At 38.1% G+C, this 20,143-nt stretch overlaps 2 protein-coding genes across 2 annotated transcripts in view; both read right to left on the bottom strand.

The window, feature by feature from the left end:
- Nucleotides 1-2,063, bottom strand: part of Dnt (tyrosine-protein kinase Dnt) — a 48,848-nt gene extending 46,785 nt beyond the window's left edge. The window contains exon 1 of the mRNA XM_076806358.1: nucleotides 1,955-2,063. Within this exon, the coding sequence (XP_076662473.1) occupies nucleotides 1,955-2,054 (100 nt within the window). The 5' untranslated portion in view covers nucleotides 2,055-2,063. The remainder of the gene's footprint in view (nucleotides 1-1,954) is intronic.
- A 14,169-nt stretch (nucleotides 2,064-16,232) lies between these two features.
- On the bottom strand, nucleotides 16,233-19,167 carry LOC143362880 (apolipoprotein D). The gene is made up of 4 exons (XM_076803383.1): nucleotides 19,024-19,167; nucleotides 18,608-18,738; nucleotides 17,431-17,610; nucleotides 16,233-16,937 (listed from the first exon to the last, which is right to left on the bottom strand). The coding sequence occupies exons 1-4, from the start codon at nucleotides 19,132-19,134 to the stop codon at nucleotides 16,793-16,795; spliced, it is 567 nt and encodes a 188-aa protein (XP_076659498.1). The 5' UTR covers nucleotides 19,135-19,167; the 3' UTR covers nucleotides 16,233-16,792.
- Nucleotides 19,168-20,143: the final 976 nt, after the last annotated feature.

Here is a 20,143-nt window from a genome sequence, read left to right on the forward strand (position 1 = left end):
GAATCAGAACTGTAATTACATACATATTACTTATGATTTATCGGCAACGGAATAATTGTGCATAAGGTTGCACAACTAGTTTGATTCTCAATCGTACGAACCTTTGACACCGACAATTCTTCACTGTCCAATACTCAATTACAATTCTGAACGCGGCTACCATAATAGGCTTTCGGTCGGTGGTTAGGCTTTCAACGGTGACGCGTAATGAATTCATTCGGAGGAATCGATTAAAAAATTGTTTATAAACTCGTTCGAGAAAGTCACGCCAATTGAACTGCTTAATTCACAATCATGGGAGAGTTAATGAATTAATTAGCTCGCGTGCAGAATTTCTGAGTACATTATTTATTCGTAAAACACGCGGAAGCGGGTACTTTAAGCTGGAAAGTGCGGTATAGTGTGTAATACGAGATGTCCTACATGAATAACCAGATTTTTCAAATTTTCTCCAGTTTGCAAAATGTTTATTTAATTTTAGCCCGACTTTTTAAAATACGAGTCAAGGTATTTGGCAAGGACCAGGGATGAGTGACAAATAACTTTTAAAGAAAAATTATTATATTTTGTAATAAAAGTGATAACAATTTAATTTACTGTAGATATTACAACAACATTTTATTCAATAAGGTGCAGATACACAAATGAGAAACAAAAACTTCATGGAAACTCGAAGATATGACATTACCAAATTGTTAGAAATATTAATTTGCTGGGATCGAACAAATATTTTTATACCAAGTGTCAAATGCTAATAAAAAATATTAAGTAAGTTGAATCTTCTGTCCAACATACTTTATACTCTAATTTTACTGTTCAGATACCTACACAAATGAGTAAAAGATTTGTTTTCATTTATTGCAGTATGTACAAAAGATATAAATATTGATAAACAAAAGGAAAGGCATGCAACAAAAAGCACATGTTAAAGGTACTTCTTTCGCCATAAAATTTATACCTCCATTTCAGTAATTTTTACGAAAATTAACTCCAATTATTTCATACACAAAAGTGCATGATTACCCATTTACTGCTTATTCGTAAACTGCCATAAAACTGTAATGAATACTCGGAAATAAGGAAACGTTACGCCTGAACACAAAAAGACTACCGAATAAAATTATCCACAATTTTTCAATCATCGCACGACAAAGCACAACTCCGATCCCTTCCGGTTCGAATAAACAAGACAACATAAACCTCTAAACACAACTATCTTCGTTGGTCGTATACAATTCGAACGACATCCACCTGTTACGAACGACCAACAAGACCACACATAAAAATGTTAATTCATCTGCAGCGATAAAACTAATGTTCCTGATTTCTCAACAGTTTTCATTTCTCGAGAAATGAGAAATTATATTTCACGAAATTTCTCGGGAATTCTCGAGAATTTTTGATAAAATAAAAAATATTCGGAAACTTATAATATTTGGAATATCGTTAATAATATTTCTCCAAAGGGCAAAAACTTTAACTCAGTGTTCATTCCTGTTCAATATGTACATAAAAACAAGGAACAAATAAACGCTAAATATAACCCACAAATGTATTTCTTTAAAACCAAACTTTTGCAAAGCGAAACATTACGCTTTTCTTTTGAAATGACTTCTCAAGAAGCGCAATGCGTCTAACGTAGAATCAGACAATCTACTTCTTTTTTTTTGTAACAAAATCTGTAGCCGTAGAAAAGTTTCTTTCATTTTGTCCGCATGTTACAAAAGAAACTACGTTATAAAATAAATGAGATTCGTAAGAATTCTCCCAGATTAAAATTTCTCAAGAAATACTGAAATTTCTGGAGAAACGAGAAAAATAATCAATTATAAAATTTCTCGAGAAGGACCGCTAGTGACAACCTAAGCACGCGACGCGACGGTTCAGCAGGAGCGCAACGGCATCGAGTAAAAGAGGGGCGGCAATCGTGAAAGAATCGCACACTTTCGCTTACCCATTAGTTTCCGCATTTCCGCCTCGCTGAGGAATAGATTGAAGTAGCTTGCACCTGGCCGCAGGAGCATGGACAGCAACACTGCCAATTTTAGTAGCATCGTGGACCACCACGTGCTTCAGCCGATATGTACTAGAGCGCACCCGTAAACACGCGTTACCGTACCGAGCACGTTAAAGTTTCGCGGTGGCGACGATCATGATCCACGGGGGGGTAAGCAGATCAAAATTCACCGGCGATATTTTACACGGCCACAGTCCACGTGACAGTTATTCCGTCGCGGCCGAAAACGAGCCTCGGAGAGTATCGGGCGACCGTCGCCGCTGCCGTCGCCGCCGCTTCGAACCGGACGATGCTTTTGACAGTTCGTCGCATGAAAATCACGGTTCTATAACCGTAACAGACACTCCCCCGGCGATCGCTATGCGGAGACGTTCGCGAGAAGCGTGGACGATGTTTGCTCGGTCGATTAGACGGCTCGTGAAACGAGCCACGAGAACGCTGTACCGAAATCGGATGACGCGAAGGAATAAGAATGCACACACGGACGAGCGCGCGACATACCTGCCTCACGAAAGCCACAACCAGTTGTGTGCTCCGACCGCCATGGGTCGAGCGAGGTCGACGCAGGCTCGTCGAGCCGAGCGCTGCCGAGCAGAACCGACCGCGGCCGAGCAGCCGCTCGTCCAAGCCCGAGCCTCGGATCGGCCAACTTCGTTCACCGTCGACAGAGCAAGGGGAGAATTAAAATTGCGATTCGCAAACACGCCGGCAAGATTTACGACAGGGTGCAATCAGGCCGCATTTTTGGAGATATCAGCTACTCGTCGACGCAGACGGCGGGCTACACCCGGGCTCCCGGTAAGCATAAATAAGAATCACGAACACCAGAAAATCAGGGAACACCGGAGACGACGACGAGACCGTTGGGAATCCGCGCGAGCTCGCCCGCGCTTTTGTTTTCTGCACTCTCGAATGTTACTTGTTGCATTTTACCCCGCGCGCGCGTATGCCCCCGTTGCGAAGTCGTTTGTTTTTCAGCTGACAGTCTCGACAAATCTGACGAGGGTCTCGCGTGCACTCGATCGACGGCAGTCTATCTCGACGCACGGTACGTAGCCCTGACGTAATTACGCGTTTATACTTGTTTTAACCTGTAACGTGTATACGGTACGGAGCAAAACTGATTACACACTATTTGAAACAGCATTACTTTTTTCAAATTGGAAGAGAAGTTAGAAGGATTAGTTTATTAGACGAGGTGTAAAAGATTTGAATTGGTCGGAATCGTGAAAGAAATAGTAAAAGTTGGTTTTTTCAGCTTTTTTATCTGAGCCTGTATTGAAAATTTTAAAAATGTGTTCTATTGACTCGAGTAAATTATATTCATGCTGAAAATTTCATGGATATTGGTTACTTCGTTTACGAGTTATAAACGATTAAAAGTGGGAAAATTGCCATTTTTCACGATTTACGACTAAAAATCGCACTTTTAATCGTTTATAACTCGTAAACGAAGTAACCCATATCGGTGAAATTTTCAGCATGGATATAATTTGTTCGAGCGAATCAAATACATTCTTTAAATTTTCAATACAGGCTTAGATAAAAAAACTGAAAAAACCAACTTGTGTATTTTTTTCTGACTATTTTCTAATACGGTGAGCATTTTTATCTTTTTCAGGACGAACGTCGCCATATTGGGCTCGCTAGGGCTTTTCTGTTCTCTTAGTATGCATGAGAAAAAGGTTTTTAATATTTCATAAGTCCAACTAGGATTGAAAGTTAGCAGATGTTTACTTTATTAACAGTAACAGAGAAATATGGTTAGTACAATTCATTTAAACCACATTACAGAACAATTACTGTTCTTTGGAACAAATTTTTTTATTTTTGAAAGAACCTTTTAACACTAACCACCCCGGTCAAAATGACCGTTCCAGACTTTTTATTTCACAATTATTAAAATTGTAAAATTGCTTTCGTGGGAAATGATTAAATGAATATATTTAGGAGAGAATGTATTGTAATACGAACCGCACAAAATCCAAATAAATTCAATCTCGTCATTTTTATAAGACAACATGTATTAGTTGCTTTTAAGGCTCGGTAGGTTTCGTGTTAATATTTCATTTCGGTTTAGTATTGGTAGTCAGTTTAGTAAATGGTAGTCATTTATTTCAGTAATAATAATACAAAAATATAGTTAGCACAATCTATTGAATCCCCATTGGAGAACAATTAAAGATCTTGGGAACAAAGGCACGTTTGAAATACTATTTATTATACTATAAATTACTCAACCTAAAAATATTCAATTCGTGTAGAGAAAATTGATTTCTTGCCGGTTTTAAATTGTTTACTGTTTCTAAAATTAGATGGACATATTGAATCCATCAATTCCTTACATATTTCTTAAGGGGGCTTGCAAAATTTAACAATTTTCACGAGTTTTTTCTCTGCAATGTTATTACAATTTATTCCATGCGTAATTTCATCTTTACAGAGCTATTTGAAGTGAACGAATTTTCGAAATACGTCACCTGCAAACCAGAATTGCACGCCAGGCTCGCATCTAATCGACAAACAATTTTCCCATAATTTCTATGTTGATTGCTCGCGAAACTTGAGATTTACAATGGATTGTGAGAACGCCCACGTAGCCCTTGCAAATCACGGTCCACCTCGGTGGTTCTTTTGTCTTGTTTGGAACCTATCAGGACGAGTTTGATTACCGAACTTCGTTATTACGGCCTGGAGGCTGAAGAGAGGCAACAACGGACGTTTTTGGTCTCTGTCTCGACGTGGAATAGAAAGAGGGGCAAAAAGAGGAGCGCAGAAAAAGATGGGAGACGAGCGCGCAGGACTCGTTTTGCAAATTCGCGGTTGATTGAAAAGCCTGCGTGGAACAAAACGACGTTACTGAACACGATGAAACGAGAGAGAGAGAGAGCGAGAGAAAAAAGGCAACGGTGATTACTCTGTTGTACGTTGTGAATCGCAAGAAGCATTACTCGGACACGTTCATCTACGAGCTCAATTTCTCGCTATTGCTGCCTGGTAGCTGCACACAGGAAAAGCAAATTCGTTTCATCACCCTAACGTCTCGCCTCTCCTCGGTTACTAAAGTACCCACCGTGCAGCTATTAACATAATCTCAATGATTATACGCTTAACTTCATTACGATTTTATATGTTATCGGTACACCTCCCCGGGCCTCTCTGGTGTATGACTTCAATAATGAATCATGGTGTACAGGGCTTCGTCGATCAGTATCTGGTAACTGTTACCAGTTTATCGCTTATCGAGCTCGAAACGAATCGATCTTGGATGGACGGTCAGTCCCGTTCAATCTCCTTGTAAAATTTCCATTTGGAAAATGAAGGATAATTGACCTCGATTAGCTACAAAATTCTTGCCGAGGAAACAAAAATAGATCATTATTTTCACTCCTGCCTTTCACGAGGGACGCAGAACATTTTCAGTTTGCATTGTAGTCCATATTTTGGTATACACCTGGTATCTCACGATAAATTATTTTAGAAATGTCTGCGTTGTCGTAGCTGCTATTAAACAGTTTAGCTCGCGCACACACGGTACTAGTCAAGGGTTGCGAACGCAAGCGTTCGAATATTTACGCGAGCCGTCGTGTAATCTGATTAAACGGTTGGGAACGCGCACGTGTGCAGGAACATCGGAAGGATTTTTTTCGCCGGGAACGCGTTATGAATACAATGTACAATAAACGTACAAGCGTTTAGTATAGCGCGCGAGATACCGTGGCGAAAAGAGGGAGGAAGAGAGAGAGAGAGAGGAGGCTCTCTGTAGTTTCTGCCACGAAGCTCCATTTAATCTAGAGCAAATACGGAGCGGTTCGCTTAAATCAAAACAGAGTCAAGAAGAGAGAACAGATTCCTTTGTCGGGTCTAATCTGGACAAACAGCCGTATATCACGACGGTGTCGTCCAGGTTGCTGTTTTATCCACGTTTATCCCAGTAGCGGCTACCGAGGATTTCAAAGGAACCGGGAATACCTTCGATAACTTCTAATTTTGGGCCGTCAATGCTCCCTTTGTGAAACGGCTCCGCCCGCGCGAACATATATTTACCTTTGCGATTATTGGATCGCGCGGATTTTCAACCACTTTTATTGGCACAAAGAGAAATAAGTGCAAAATCTTTTTAATACTGGGAAACCAGTTTTCACTATTTTTAGTCGACATGATTATTGGAATCTTTTACATATTTTGTACCGGATTTATTTTAACATTATTCGGACTTTAACACTAAACCTACCGACATTTCATGTATACCTAATCCTACCACGAGCGGTCAAATGACCGCTTCGAAAAAAGAAATATGTATCTTAATATAGAAAGACATGCTATGAACTTTCTTAGGAAAGTAAACAGTGTTGTGAATATTGAAAAATGGGTTGTATGTATATTATAGGACAAGTCAATAAGTTACATGGCGATACAGTAACGTTTTATACGAGAAATTCTAAACGAAATTTCAAAAGCGGTCATCTGACCGCGCGTGGTAGGTTTAGTGTTAAAGATATTCTCAGGGGGACTGATTCAACAGTCACAAAAATTGCACAAAATAAATTTAATTTTTGTAAGACAACACATACCAGCTTCTTTTAGTGCTAAGTTAACCCTTTGCACTCGAGTGGTGACTCTGAAGCACCACTAGAAATTATTGTGGCATTATTTCAAAGAAATTACGAGAAATTTTACAAAATATTTGTTACGTTACAAAATTTGTATCTAACAGATTACTAAACATGTAAAAGAAATACGATAGAGGTTATGTAAATTTATCGTATTACTTTTAAAACTCATTTTGAATTGGATATGTATTGCGCATGTCTGTGGAACAACATGGCGGATTGACAGTTGATAAGAGTAGAGACAAAAGAGAGAAAAGCGACGCGCATTGCGAAATCTAATTGATTAGGATTGTCACTTTCTTACATAAATCTTTGTGGAATAATAGCCATAGTGTAACCAATGTAAACAATGTAAATAATTGTAAATAGCGAATAAAAAAAAAAAAACTTTAATCTTGTGTTTACAGTGAAACTCAGTTTGGTTATTATTTCCTCAAGATAAATTAAAGAACGAAAGGATAAACTTATTATAAACATTACCAATGTAACCAATGTAACCAATGTAAATAATGTAAATAATTGTAAATAGCGAATAAAAAAAAAACTTTAATCTTGTGTTTACAGTGAAACTCAGTTTGGTTATTATTTCCTCAAGATAAATTCAAGAACGAAAGGATAAACTTATTACAAACATTTAAATATTATATGTGGAAATCGAATCAGTTTCGTACGAATAAAACGAAAATATTCTAATACGGAAGAAAAATTTAGTTTTAGAATGAAAATAGCGCCGAGTGCAAAGGGTCAATCCTCTTCTTGGACTCGAATAGCTAATAATTAAAAATGGCTGCTCGAACGTTAGTATCCAGAGCTTTATACGAGTTACAATACAAAAGCGACGTGCAGCAAAAGAATTGTCTAATATTTTCAAAGGTCCCTTACCATTTGAAAAACCACTCTCAAACATCACCGAAATACCCTAGCAAACTCAATCCCCGAGGAAGAGTGTTTCGCGGCGCGAATCCCGGGCATCGACCGCAAAGAGTTAAAACCATACTTGACGCGCACAAAGCCCACAATCGCCCCTTCATGAAAACAGTGGATTACAATTCCGCGGTAGGTGATACGTCATTGAGTTGCCGGCGTGAATTGATTATTCATTTCCGCGGAGTCTCGGGCTCGGCAGCGATGCTCGCGTAATAATATCTCGTTAGAAGGCCACAATGGCGGCCGTTTTGAATGGAGGGCGTCGCATCGCGGCTGGAAAAAGCTTTGACGCGCGCGCGACGATTGAAATCGCAGGGTGTGCGCGCGGAAGAACGAAGAAAATGACGTTTCCTTCTTATCCCGGGAAAAAAGCTGACGGCGTTATCACGCCACCGGGTTTCCGCTCTGAAAAGCTTTCTTTGCCCGATCGTGGCGCGGCCTCCAATTAACGCTTTTTTCCGCGGGGTGTCAAAAGGCGCCGACTGCGCGCCCCAAAGTGGATTAAAGCGGGCCCCGTTTGCCACCGCCTTTTACAACATTTGCAAACGCGAACGCGTGTACACTCCCGGACAAAATGGTACGCGTTACATTTTTCCATTTTCCGAATACCACGTGAAATCCCTGTTCGAAGCGCACGGTATCGTAATTGATAGGAAATATTTCGATTGGATCATTGCCAAGAAACGATTAGTCTTTTAATGTACGTTCATGCACGAAGCCGTCATTAGCCGGCGAGTAATGGTTCCTTGGCAATATTCCAATTAAAATATCTTCATAATTGATGGTTTTTCGACGTAAATGGATCAGTATTCTTCTTGAGATCGACGAACTGCATCGAATAGAAATGTGCGAAAAATAAAAGTTGACCTCTGCACGACCTTGACGCGCCCGGGCACAGAAAAGCCATCGAAACGCGCACCTTTTAAAGCGATTCAAATTTCTTCCTCTGAATTCAAATTTCCTCTTCTTGATCCGAAAAGGTGCACCACCCGGTACATAGCTGGCTATCGTTTTGTTCAGGAGTGTACACGCTGCTTGCAGAAGCTTGTACTCGGTCCCCGATGCTTCGTCGTCGTCCCTATTCTTGCTATACCTGTCCTCTATGCGCATTCAATCCGCAGCGAACGCGAGCGCGTTTCATCCGATTTCGGATAACCGCGGAAACGCGCGCAGCCCGGTTTAATTTCAATTAACGGGAGAGAAACCTTTGTCAAACCGCGAATTGTACCGCGTTTGCGATCGACGCTTCGTTTGAAACCGACTTTTTCGCGTCGCCGCCTCTCTTTGACGCTTTTCGAACGGTCGAGCGACGGGAATTATTACTTTTGAACGCCGCCGCCGCCTGGTAATTGCTTTAATTAACGTTTTCTCTTTTTCAAACGCGGGTCAAAGCGAAGATTTGTTTACGGACTCCTAGAGCTATCGGCGCCCCGAGGCTCTTTGACGCACTTTCGCTTTGATCTGTTTCTCGCCGGGCTCGTTTGCGAGGAAGTCGTTTTAAACCATGCCGGCAGTTTATTTCATATAAATGTTTAACGTTTAAATGTTGCGTTTAATGATTTTCAGGTAGTCCGTGAAATTAGGAACCTGTAGAAATTCGATTGGCTCTGGCTGAACTGGATGCAGAAGACCGCTCAAGAATAAAACGAATAATACTTCAGACGAAGAATTATTATGAACTATTGTTCAAACCCAGTAATGTCACGCGAGGAGAAGAAAACAAATAGGATTACAATAGGCGTTAAAAATGTAGGAAGTTAGATGGCGCACAAAACAATTTTAATTTATCTTCCTGCGAGAGACATAACAAAGATCGGTTACAACGGTGATGCTAGGTTATTTTAAATAAATATTTAAAGCCAGAGCCATCGCACGCGGCTTTAAATATTAACCCTTTGCACTCGGCGCTATTTTCATTCTAAAACTAAATATTTCTTCCGTCTCACAATATTTTCATTTTATTCATACGAAACTAATCCGATTACCACATATAATAATTAAATGTTTAGTAATCTATTATATAGAAATTTTGTAATGTAACAAATATTTTTTGTAATTTCTTTGAAGTAATGCCACAACAATTTCTGGTGGTGCATCAGAGTCACCACTCGAGTGCAAAGGGTTGAATTAAAATGTCTACCTAATTTAATATTGTATCAAGGTTGTAGAACAAGGAACGCGTTAATTTCGGATCGCGTGCACCTTTTTTAAAATTCGATCGCAGCGACGTTGGCCGACCTTATGGCGCAGAGGGATGAAAGTAGAAATTGCAGTAGACAAGGTATACGAAGGGGTGAGTCTGAAATTAAGAAGATATAGATAAAAAGAGCTTGCTGCACGTTGGACTAACAAGGCTCAGGACTCAGGGGCTATTATCATAATTGTGGGCTGCAGGCAGTGGCTGTGCCCACAAACCAGAATGCCTCTTGTCTCATCTACCTTCGTTTTCTCCTTCTTCTTTCTCTGCGCCCTTCTTCTTCGCCCGCTTCTTCTTCGTGTCTTTTTACTCGAAAGCCTCGCGCAGCCTCTCGCATTTTGCGCGTCTCTTCGCCGGTCTTTTGCACGTGCTAGAGACAAATGGACCGACCCCTACGGCATTTAACTTTCACGCTGCGTATTTCCATTTAGATTAAAAAGCCTCGTCGATATTTTACAAATTCGGCGACAAAATACGCCGGAATTTATTCCTGGTCCGTCTACTTGCGCGGCTCGTATCAGCGGTATACTCGAAGGAACTGTTTAGGGTAGATAAAAAACCGCCAGCGTTTCGAAAGAAGCAGCTGCGCTTCGTTAGAGCACACCTATGCTGTTATGCGAAACGGTAGCAAGAAAAAGTACTGTATATTACATTTAAATTATATTTATAGTGTTTGCCGTTCGTTGATTTTTCTTTCACGAACGTATGTATTTTTCTTGCCAAGAGATATCTAATGTTTGCTTCTGAATATTACTTTTACAAAAATATTTTCTGCATCCGAGCAATTTCAAAAACTTGTAGACACATTGAGTTTATTGTTACGACAAGAACTACGTCCTTCTTGATTTTTTAAATATAATATTAGTCAGAATTGTCTAATATTTTTGTCAAGGTCATATTTTATCGAAAATAATTTTGCGGTTTAGAAAATTCCTCGTTTCCAGAAAATATTTTATGTGGAGCTGAACCAAGGCCGCATTTTGTTAAAAATATTTTTGTATTTTAAAGGATTCTATGAAAATTGTAACATATTCGTTTTTTATCTAATCCTACGTTGAGAAGAATGGGGAATCAGATTAAAATTATTGTTTGCGAACACATTGAGTTTATTGTTCCGATAAGAACTGCGTCCTTCTTGATTTTTTAAATATCTCATCAACCGACAGAATTGTCTAATATTTTTGTCAAGGTCATATTTTATCGAAAATAATTTTGCGGTTTAGAAAATTCCTCGTTTCCAGAAAATATTTTATTGTAGAGCTGAACCAAGTCCGCATTTTGTGAAAAATATTTTTGTATTTTAAAGGATTCTATGAAAATTGTAACATATTCGTTTTTTATCTAATCCTACGTTGAGAAGAGTGGGGAATCAGATTAAAATTATTGTTTGCGAACACATTGAGTTTATTGTTCCGATAAGAACTGCGTCCTTCTTGATTTTTTAAATATCTCATCAACCGACAGAATTGTCTAATATTTTTGTCAAGGTCATATTTTATCGAAAATAATTTTGCGGTTTAGAAAATTCCTCGTTTCCAGAAAATATTTTATTGTAGAGCTGAACCAAGTCCGCATTTTGTGAAAAATATTTTTGTATTTTAAAGGATTCTATGAAAATTGTAACATATTCGTTTTTTATCTAATCCTACGTTGAGAAGAGTGGGAAATCAGATTAAAATTATTGTTTGCGAACACGATTTTCAGTCCCGTGTGGAAAAAGAAGATTGTTTGTGATTGTGTAAAGTGTCTCGTCCGTCTGACCCGTGCGAAGGAAGTGGTGTCATCCCATTATCCTTAGAAACGTCTGCAGCCGCAGATGTATACACGTATAATGCTAGCGTCTATTCAGAAACAATGCTAAAATCCAAGATGTAATGTCTGCCAACAATCGTTCCATTCTCTCCCGTATCTGTACTTTCGTTGATTACACGACAGGCTTTAAGATCCTGCCAAGAACCGGCACACATACACATCTCGGCTTTCATTTCGAGAGACAGCAGCGGTGTAACGCGAGTAAATCGACATCAAATGTCAAGACCGCAATCCTTTTGATCGAATTTTTCCTAGCGAAATTACAGAGAACCTTCGCGCAATCTTTCAAGATCCAGTCACTGTTACAAAACCTAAAACGAAACCAGAACCACGCTTCCTTTCCGAGGAAAATATGTGCCCGCAGTTTCCACGGCAGGCTTTTATGCAGATTAATATTTATAAGGACTCGTTCGTAAAAAAGGAAATTAAAGTTCGTGCTTTATGCTGAGGCTGTGTATAAGAATAGAATAGACTGTAGATAAAATTTTATATTCATTTTCATATTTATTTTTGTTTCAAATTCATCTTTGTGTTCTAAAGTAAATTAACTGCGAAGAATTATAAAATTATTATTTCAGTTTATTCGTAGCACTTTTTACATTTTGTTCGCATAAATTTTTGTGCAGTTTCTGCATCTCATACATAGTTAATGTATCTTTGATTTGGTGGATAGAAGATTTGAGTTTCAAATGAAGTTATAAATGCGAGGGCCATCGATCATTTTGCACACCTAATATCTGAAATAGTAACTCATAATGTTTCTGGGATATGGAAATATTTGTAAATAACAGCAAAAGTTATTGTGTTATACCTGAAGACGAAAAATGACCAGTTTAAAGTTTTATAAACACTGAAATGATAGAGATGCTTCGAAATGTTCAAAAGCAAAAGATAAGTCTATCTCGCTTCCCGAAACATAGTAAACGGGCCAAAAAGCATTTTCCCACATCCCATTCTTCCAGGTTTCAGCTTTCATTCTGAATCTGAGCTGGTCGAATATTTCCGAACGATAACTGGTTTACTCTTCCATCTTTCGGTGGTTATCATACTTCACCCTGCATCCTCTAAGTGGCGTTGCTAAATTGTTTCCTTTTTTTCGCGTTTCCTCTCGTGTGTTCTTTCAACGAGAGATGCCAGGGGCGTGTATGTTTGTTTATCCTCGGTGTGTACCCTATTATTAGGGGCCGGTGCTGCTCGAAAACCGAATGGGCCCATGCGGATATTTCGGCCCGGAGAGACGATCGCGTCCCCTCCTCTCTCTCTCTCCCTCCCCACTCTCTCTCACAAGTCTCTCCGACCGAGACGTTCGGCTCTCCTTCTTCTCGGCCCGTTGTTCTCTCCCCGGGTTTCGCGTAGTCCCAGACGGAGAGGAGGATGGCCGAATAAATTTCGGGACGCAGCCTGTTCCCTGCTCAGCTCCGCTCGGCGGGGGCCTTGTGCCTATCTAGATCCTGATTTAGACTCCACCGCATTTTAATTTATCGCTGGCGATCGTGCCGATTACAGGAACGCCTATTCCCAAGAGAAAAAGAGACGAAGATATCCCCTCCACATCGTCTCCTACAGTCGACTAGTGGAAAGGCATATTTACGCCTTTCTTCTGCAGGGTGACCGATAGTTTCTCGCCTCGATGTCTCCGGATTGATGTCCAAAAGACATCGTTACCCTGAGGACGCTGCTCCACCGTGAAAAGCCTGATCGACGAGGACAGTATGTGTTTGGGGGACCCACAAGTAATCGATTATTTTGAAATCTAAAACAAACTTTGCAGTAAGTTCAAGTTTTTATTCCTTAATTTGTGATATAATCTCCATCAGTATCAAGGACAATGGCAAAAGAAGCTATTTTAACACCAAAACATTTCTTCCGACTTAAAATATTCCTCTTATATATACACAGGGTGAGTCACCTAACGTTTGCACCTCAAATATCTTTGTTGTTTCTAAAAATAAGTAAAATTTGGTAAGGACATTTTTTTTCTAATGTCTTCTTTACGGACGAAGCAACATTCACTAATCATGGCCCAATTATACACTTATAAAATACAGGTATTCTGCTTCCATATTTTAGTTTCATACGTTTTTTCTGTCCTTGACCTTGAATGACCTTGGAATAATATAGTCACTGCATTCCTAATGAAAGGGACTATCATTGTAGGTGTTTGAAAAAGGGTGGTTCCATTTAAAAAAGTCAAGGTGACCTTGATATCTCTAAAAAAATGACATACAAACAAAATTTTTTTATGGCATCGTGTCAGCCCCATTGTACCATTCAACTTTGTCCTTACCATATTTTACGTATCTTTAGAAACAACAAAGATATTTGAGGTGCAAACCTTAGGTGACTCACCCTGTATATATATATATTTTTTCCATGTTATACATACGAAAATGGTGCAATTTACTGCAATGTTTAGTAATTTATTAAATGCAAACAAATTTAATAGTTTAAAAAATATTTTGGATAATGATACAGCAATTTTTAGTGGTGCCTAACGGTCACCATTCGAGTGCTAAGGGTTAAGTACGAAAAACAGTACTGTGTGTCCAATATGGTACAAAAGTTAGTGATATTTCAAAAGGATTATAAAGAGAATTATAAAGATATTATAATAAATTATAAAGAAATTTCACTAGCATGACTAAGCATTGGAACACTTTTTAATACTTCTAACAATAAAGCTAGCGATATATTTTCCACGTTGTGCATCCGAATAATTGCAATGACAGGGGCAGGGGGGTTCGTTATAGTTAAGTAATACTGTGTTCATAAGTATACGTCCGCCGCCATGTACGCCCCCTTTCTTTTTCACGCCGTTTTCGTGGGACTCGTGGGACTGCATGTCCGCTATGTGGGAGCCACAATGCACCGCTGATGACATATCCTGCAGGTCCAGTCGATTGAATACTGTCTGTTTGCGCAGACGACACGTGACACAACGCGGCGCGGTTAGGGAGATGGCCCCGTGCTCATGCGCCCCGCGTTATTTGTTTAATTTAACGGCATTGTGCCGCGGTGTTTTCGCCAGTTTACGCTCGATTTATTGCGCCCGTGACCGTCCACTGCATTTTTAACGTGGGAGAAAATGCTGTCGGGACACTTAGGCGTGTATCTACTCGAGCACGCGTCTCCGGTGTGGTCCGACCACCGTGCGAAAATCACCGAGTGTTTTTACGAGCTCCGCCGGCGTGACAAACGTTGCCATTCATGCGTGCGTTCGCGCTCACGCTTTCCATATTGTGTCGATACGCATTCGCCATAATGCGTCGCTAACTCCGGAATTGCGCGCGCGAGATGCGCAATCTTTCTTTCGATAGCTGGTATTGGTTTTCCCATGGTTCGATGTGTTTTATGGATTGGCCGGAAGTTATGGGCTCTTCAACTCTTGGGTGCGAGTTCAATGCTTGGATTACTCGTGTACGCGATTTTGATTAATCTTGTTACTGCGGCGCTCTTTAAATAATGTTAATCTCATTACTCCGTCATTATTCCGCCACTGTTTTAATGTTAAGCTTCTCCAATTATTGAGATTGCGAAGAGGTTTTGTGCTATGTCTCGGTAATCAGAATCTTGTTGCGGATTTTATACATTTATGACAAAATTGATCGTACGATACGCAAAACAGCGGAAACATTAGCAGGAATAACGAGCACTGTTGTGTTACTTCCTTCTCATTAAAATGATTACGAGAAGAATTACATTTTCATTTAAACTCTGCTGGTAATCGATGCAAACCATTTTTACTTTGTATAAAGATACACAGTCCACTAATTAGTTAGTTTTAGTGCTCGGTTATTCTAGTGTTACAGCCATAAGCGTTCTGCTACGAAATATTCGCATGGCAAGCGTTGTAGCCAGCTGAAATAACTCGCAATTGAATTATTGTTCAAGTGAAAGTGAAAATTCTATTGTTTTAAATAACAAAGCATCGTAACGTTTATAAGATACTTAAAATTTAGTTATTTTCGTTTAATGAAGGGTTACACATGTATGTGGATTTACCGACCTGCAGGAATTTGTCTTGAATGCAGCACAGCTTTTCAAGTATTTGTGCGACATCTAGTGGCATGAATCAAAATTAAAATAACTCAAAATTTTCATAGCGGGATCGAAATAATAACTTTTTATTCACATAATTGTAAATACTAGACACGAATTAATTTTCTCATATCGTCTAAATTGAAAAGGATGTATCGTAATCTGTTTTGAACTATACTTCGTTTGTGCTAATACGCCCAATCCGCGAACTGTCGGTAACATAGGGCACGACAACGAAACTCTATATCGTGATCGTCTAACCCTATACCTCATCCGTGATAATAGTATTGTAACAAAAAGAGAATACGTGAACGTTATGTGGAAGTACGAAATAATCAAATGACAAATTGCAAAGCAAATTACTCTTAAAGTTTCAATAATCTATTTTATTAACACTTTATATTTTTCAATCCACTATTATACAATAAATAAATAAATAAATATTATAAATACAACAACATAACTTAACAAAATGTAAATTCAATGACTAAAATTACAAATGTGTAAAGCATGTAGTTAAGTACAGATTAATTTAAATACATAACTGTAGAACTGTGTAATAGAACTTTTGCAAAGCCCTAGTCGATTGTTCTTCCAAAAACGTTCATGCTCCGAATTGGATGAAATTGTGGAAATAGGTTCTTTTTCGACTGAAATGATGATTGCAAAAAATAATATTAACGCTTATGCCAAAATTTTTTAAATCCTGGTTGTAACAATTACCGCCTCTGTCCTTTACACTAGATTAAATCGGTGAAAAACAATTTTCAAGTCGCAAAAAATCCTTCTCGCATTAGTTTACTCGAAAAATAACATAATTCCAAAATTTCATCTAATTCGGAGCGTGGACGTTTTCTGAAGTTTAGTCGTCTAGTCTGTGCAAAAATTAATTAAGCATTAGAAGCTTTACAATAAAATAAATTCAACACGCGAGTGCATTTTCGTGCATAAAGTTGACTTTACCGATGTATGATAAAGCGAATCGTGAATCGCTCAACTGCATACAATAAATAAATACTATTTAATATAAATTACGAAACACCGAAACGCTGTGGGATATTATGAATCCGTTCGAGCAATAATTATAAAATTTTTAAAAATACTGTCCCAGGAGTATCGACTGACATCACAATTACGAAAGACTACTTTTTGTGAAACACACTTCGACATTTTACCATATTTTGTGGTTTAGTTTTCTTCTGGACAATTCTTCTGATCAGTGCGAATGAAGTATGCCCTACTTATGCTATTTTTGTCTATCACTTGGTATGCTTTCTCCAAAACAGAAACCGGTGGCTTTGGTTCTCTCGTCAGGATCCAAGCGTTCCGTACACTGAAATGCAAAGCAATTCGTATTATTTAACAGAAAATTTATTAAAATAATAATTGACATCATTCATCCATTATTTATTATCGTTAGCATACTAATATAAAGATATGATTTTGCTGTACTATTGTAGCCAGATTAAAACATTGCTAATAGCATGTAATGCCAACAAATATAATTATATTATATTGATTATTACTACACTGCGGATGTTGACTGAAATTTATAATTTTAATAACGAATCAAGAAAATCAAGTAAAAATGTTACTTTAATAATGGTTTTATTAAAGTAAAGAAGAATGAAAATATTGGTGTAAAGTGATTAACTTTAATAATTATACTACATCAAATTTGAAGAATTTTCTACTATTTATTTAAAGAATTATAAATCGTCTAGTAGTTAATTCAGAAGAAACACACATCAACTATTATTTAATTCTGAAGAAATGTGAAATTATTTTAAGATGATTATGGTCGCAGTAGCGAAACGTGTGTTTACCTGAATACACCAAAGTTCGAGCAGCTCCATACTACTGCGTAGGAAGTATAGTCAGTATCGAGAATCCAATAAGGTGCATCCAGCGGCAGAGGAAGAGAAGGGAATGTCACGATTATCTTAGGGTCGTCTGCCCTGCCAATTAGCCTTCCGACTCCTTCGATACTTGAAGAGACTCCGGTCCTATGGCAACCATAAAAATGTTCATTCCATTCTATAGAGTCATTGAATTGACCGCGTAACGGTTAAACAATTTTATTTGATAAAATTACATCATTAGACATACTACTTAAAAAATTAGTTTCACAGCGTTCCTCGGCTTCGCATGATTTTTACTATACTACAAGTACTTTCATTCTCATATATTAACTATGGAAATTAGCGAGGATAATCCGAAATATTGATTGTTTCTTTTAATTCATTTTCGATTTCGACCAAAGCTGTGCATTTTCCAGATTTCTCTTTTTGATTAAAATTTCTCAGTTTCGCCTTTTAATTTACTCCAGCCACCCCGTGTTCCCGATATCTCTTCGTCATTAATCATGCTTAATCTCTGTGGACCAGTATTGATTATCCAGAAACCCTCGTTAATAACCCTTGATCACTAACGATCTGCAGTAACCGCACATCATCCTGGTCCCCGCGTTATCATGTGCCCTTGCTCGAAGTACTTGCGTGTGTCCATAGTACTTTTGTTAATACTAGTTACTAGTTAGTATTAGTTAGTACAAGTTCGGAATGACTTCTGTACGTTGCAAAATCATCAAACGAGGAGAAACGGCAATTTCCGTATTCATAGCTTAGCTCTGGGAACGGGTAAGGGACCCAATTACTGTGGGGGGTACCAATCACTGTACCTTTATTAATTATATTTATTTTTAAAGCATAAGAAAGAGATGTTAAATCTTTTTCCATTAAAATCAGTTAATGTTAAGCATAATCCATATTAAGAAAGAAATATTAAATCTTTTTCAATTAAAATCAGTTAATGTTATATATCTTTTTAAATATTCATTCTGCTTTAAAAGTAAGTATAATTAATATAGGCACAGTGATTGGCACACCCACAGTAATCGGGTCCCTTACCTTACCGCTGGAACTATGAAATGGTACCGTTCGGGACAGCAAAGAATTTCACAAGAGCATAAACGTTCAGAAAGCATGAACGAATGATACTTACAGGGCAGAAATTTGTTTATTCAAGATCTTAATCGATCCGTTTTCACCTTCGCTGTAATTCGCAGTCACGCACTTTCCGCCGAATTCGAACAGAGCGAAGTACCTTTCCACCTCGTACCATTTCCCGGTGTACTGGAAAAACACAGAGAGTTAGAGCCGTTGTGTTTACAGAAATGATGCGGCGAAAATGATCGCGAAAGAATTTTCAGCACGCCCCCGAAGAAAGTTCGAGAAAATTTCCTCGGAAGCGCTGTCGCGTGCATTATGTCCGACATATGTATATCACTATACATCCCATCGAGGACAACTTTCTAAGTGCAGGTTGCATTGCCACTGATAAGTAAGTCAATAACACAGGCAGGAACGGAAGAAATCGATTCTAATTTCCAACAATTAAGCTCGGACGACTATACTCACGCTACTCATGCTGAAATTCGACATAGTTTCCAAATTGGGACAGGTGCCTAAAAATGGCACCTGCGCTGTTGCCCCGGACACGACAATCAACAGTAGACACGCTCGGAACATTTTTCTGGCTGGAAATGAACAAACAAATTTCAGTTATTCAATAGTAAGCATATACTACATGTACATGTATGTACCAAGAATTATTTCGCTTTAGTGATTAATTGATTTTGGATCTGAATACAAAATAAAAATTGTATCCATCAATTGTGAGGAACAGAGTGCAAAATAAGAATTGTTTGCATTGATTCTAAGAAACTGAGTGCAAAATAAAAATTGTTTGCATTGACTATAAGAGATAAAGAGCAAAATAAAAATTGTCTGCATTGATTATAAGAAACTGAGTGCAAGATAAAAATTGTTTGCACTGACTATAAGAGATAAAGAGCAAAATAAAAATTGTTTGCATTGATAAGAAATTGAGTGCAAAATAAAAATTGTATGCATTGATTATAAGAAACCGAGTGCAAGATAAAAATTGTTTGCATTGATTCCAAGAAACTGAGTGCAAAGTAAAAATTGTTTGCATTGACTATAAGAGATAAAGAGCAAAATAAAAATTGTCTGCATTGATTATAAGAAACTGAGTGCAAGATAAAAATTGTTTGCACTGACTATAAGAGATAAAGAGCAAAATAAAAATTGTTTGCATTGATAAGAAATTGAGTGCAAAATAAAAATTGTATGCATTGATTATAAGAAACCGAGTACAAGATAAAAATTGTTTGCATTGATTCTAAGAAACTGAGTGCAAAATAAAAATTGTTTGCATTGACTATAAGAGATAAAGAGCAAAATAAAAATTGTCTGCATTGATTATAAGAAACTGAGTGCAAGATAAAAATTGTTTGCACTGACTATAAGAGATAAAGAGCAAAATAAAAATTGTTTGCATTGATAAGAAATTGAGTGCAAAATAAAAATTGTATGCATTGATTATAAGAAACCGAGTGCAAGATAAAAATTGTTTGCATTGATTCTAAGAAACTGAGTGCAAAATAAAAATTGTTTGCATTGACTATAAGAGATAAAGAGCAAAATAAAAATTGTCTGCATTGATTATAAGAAACTG

This window comes from Halictus rubicundus, chromosome 2 (assembly GCF_050948215.1).
Source record: "Halictus rubicundus isolate RS-2024b chromosome 2, iyHalRubi1_principal, whole genome shotgun sequence".
NCBI lineage: Eukaryota > Metazoa > Arthropoda > Insecta > Hymenoptera > Halictidae > Halictus > Halictus rubicundus.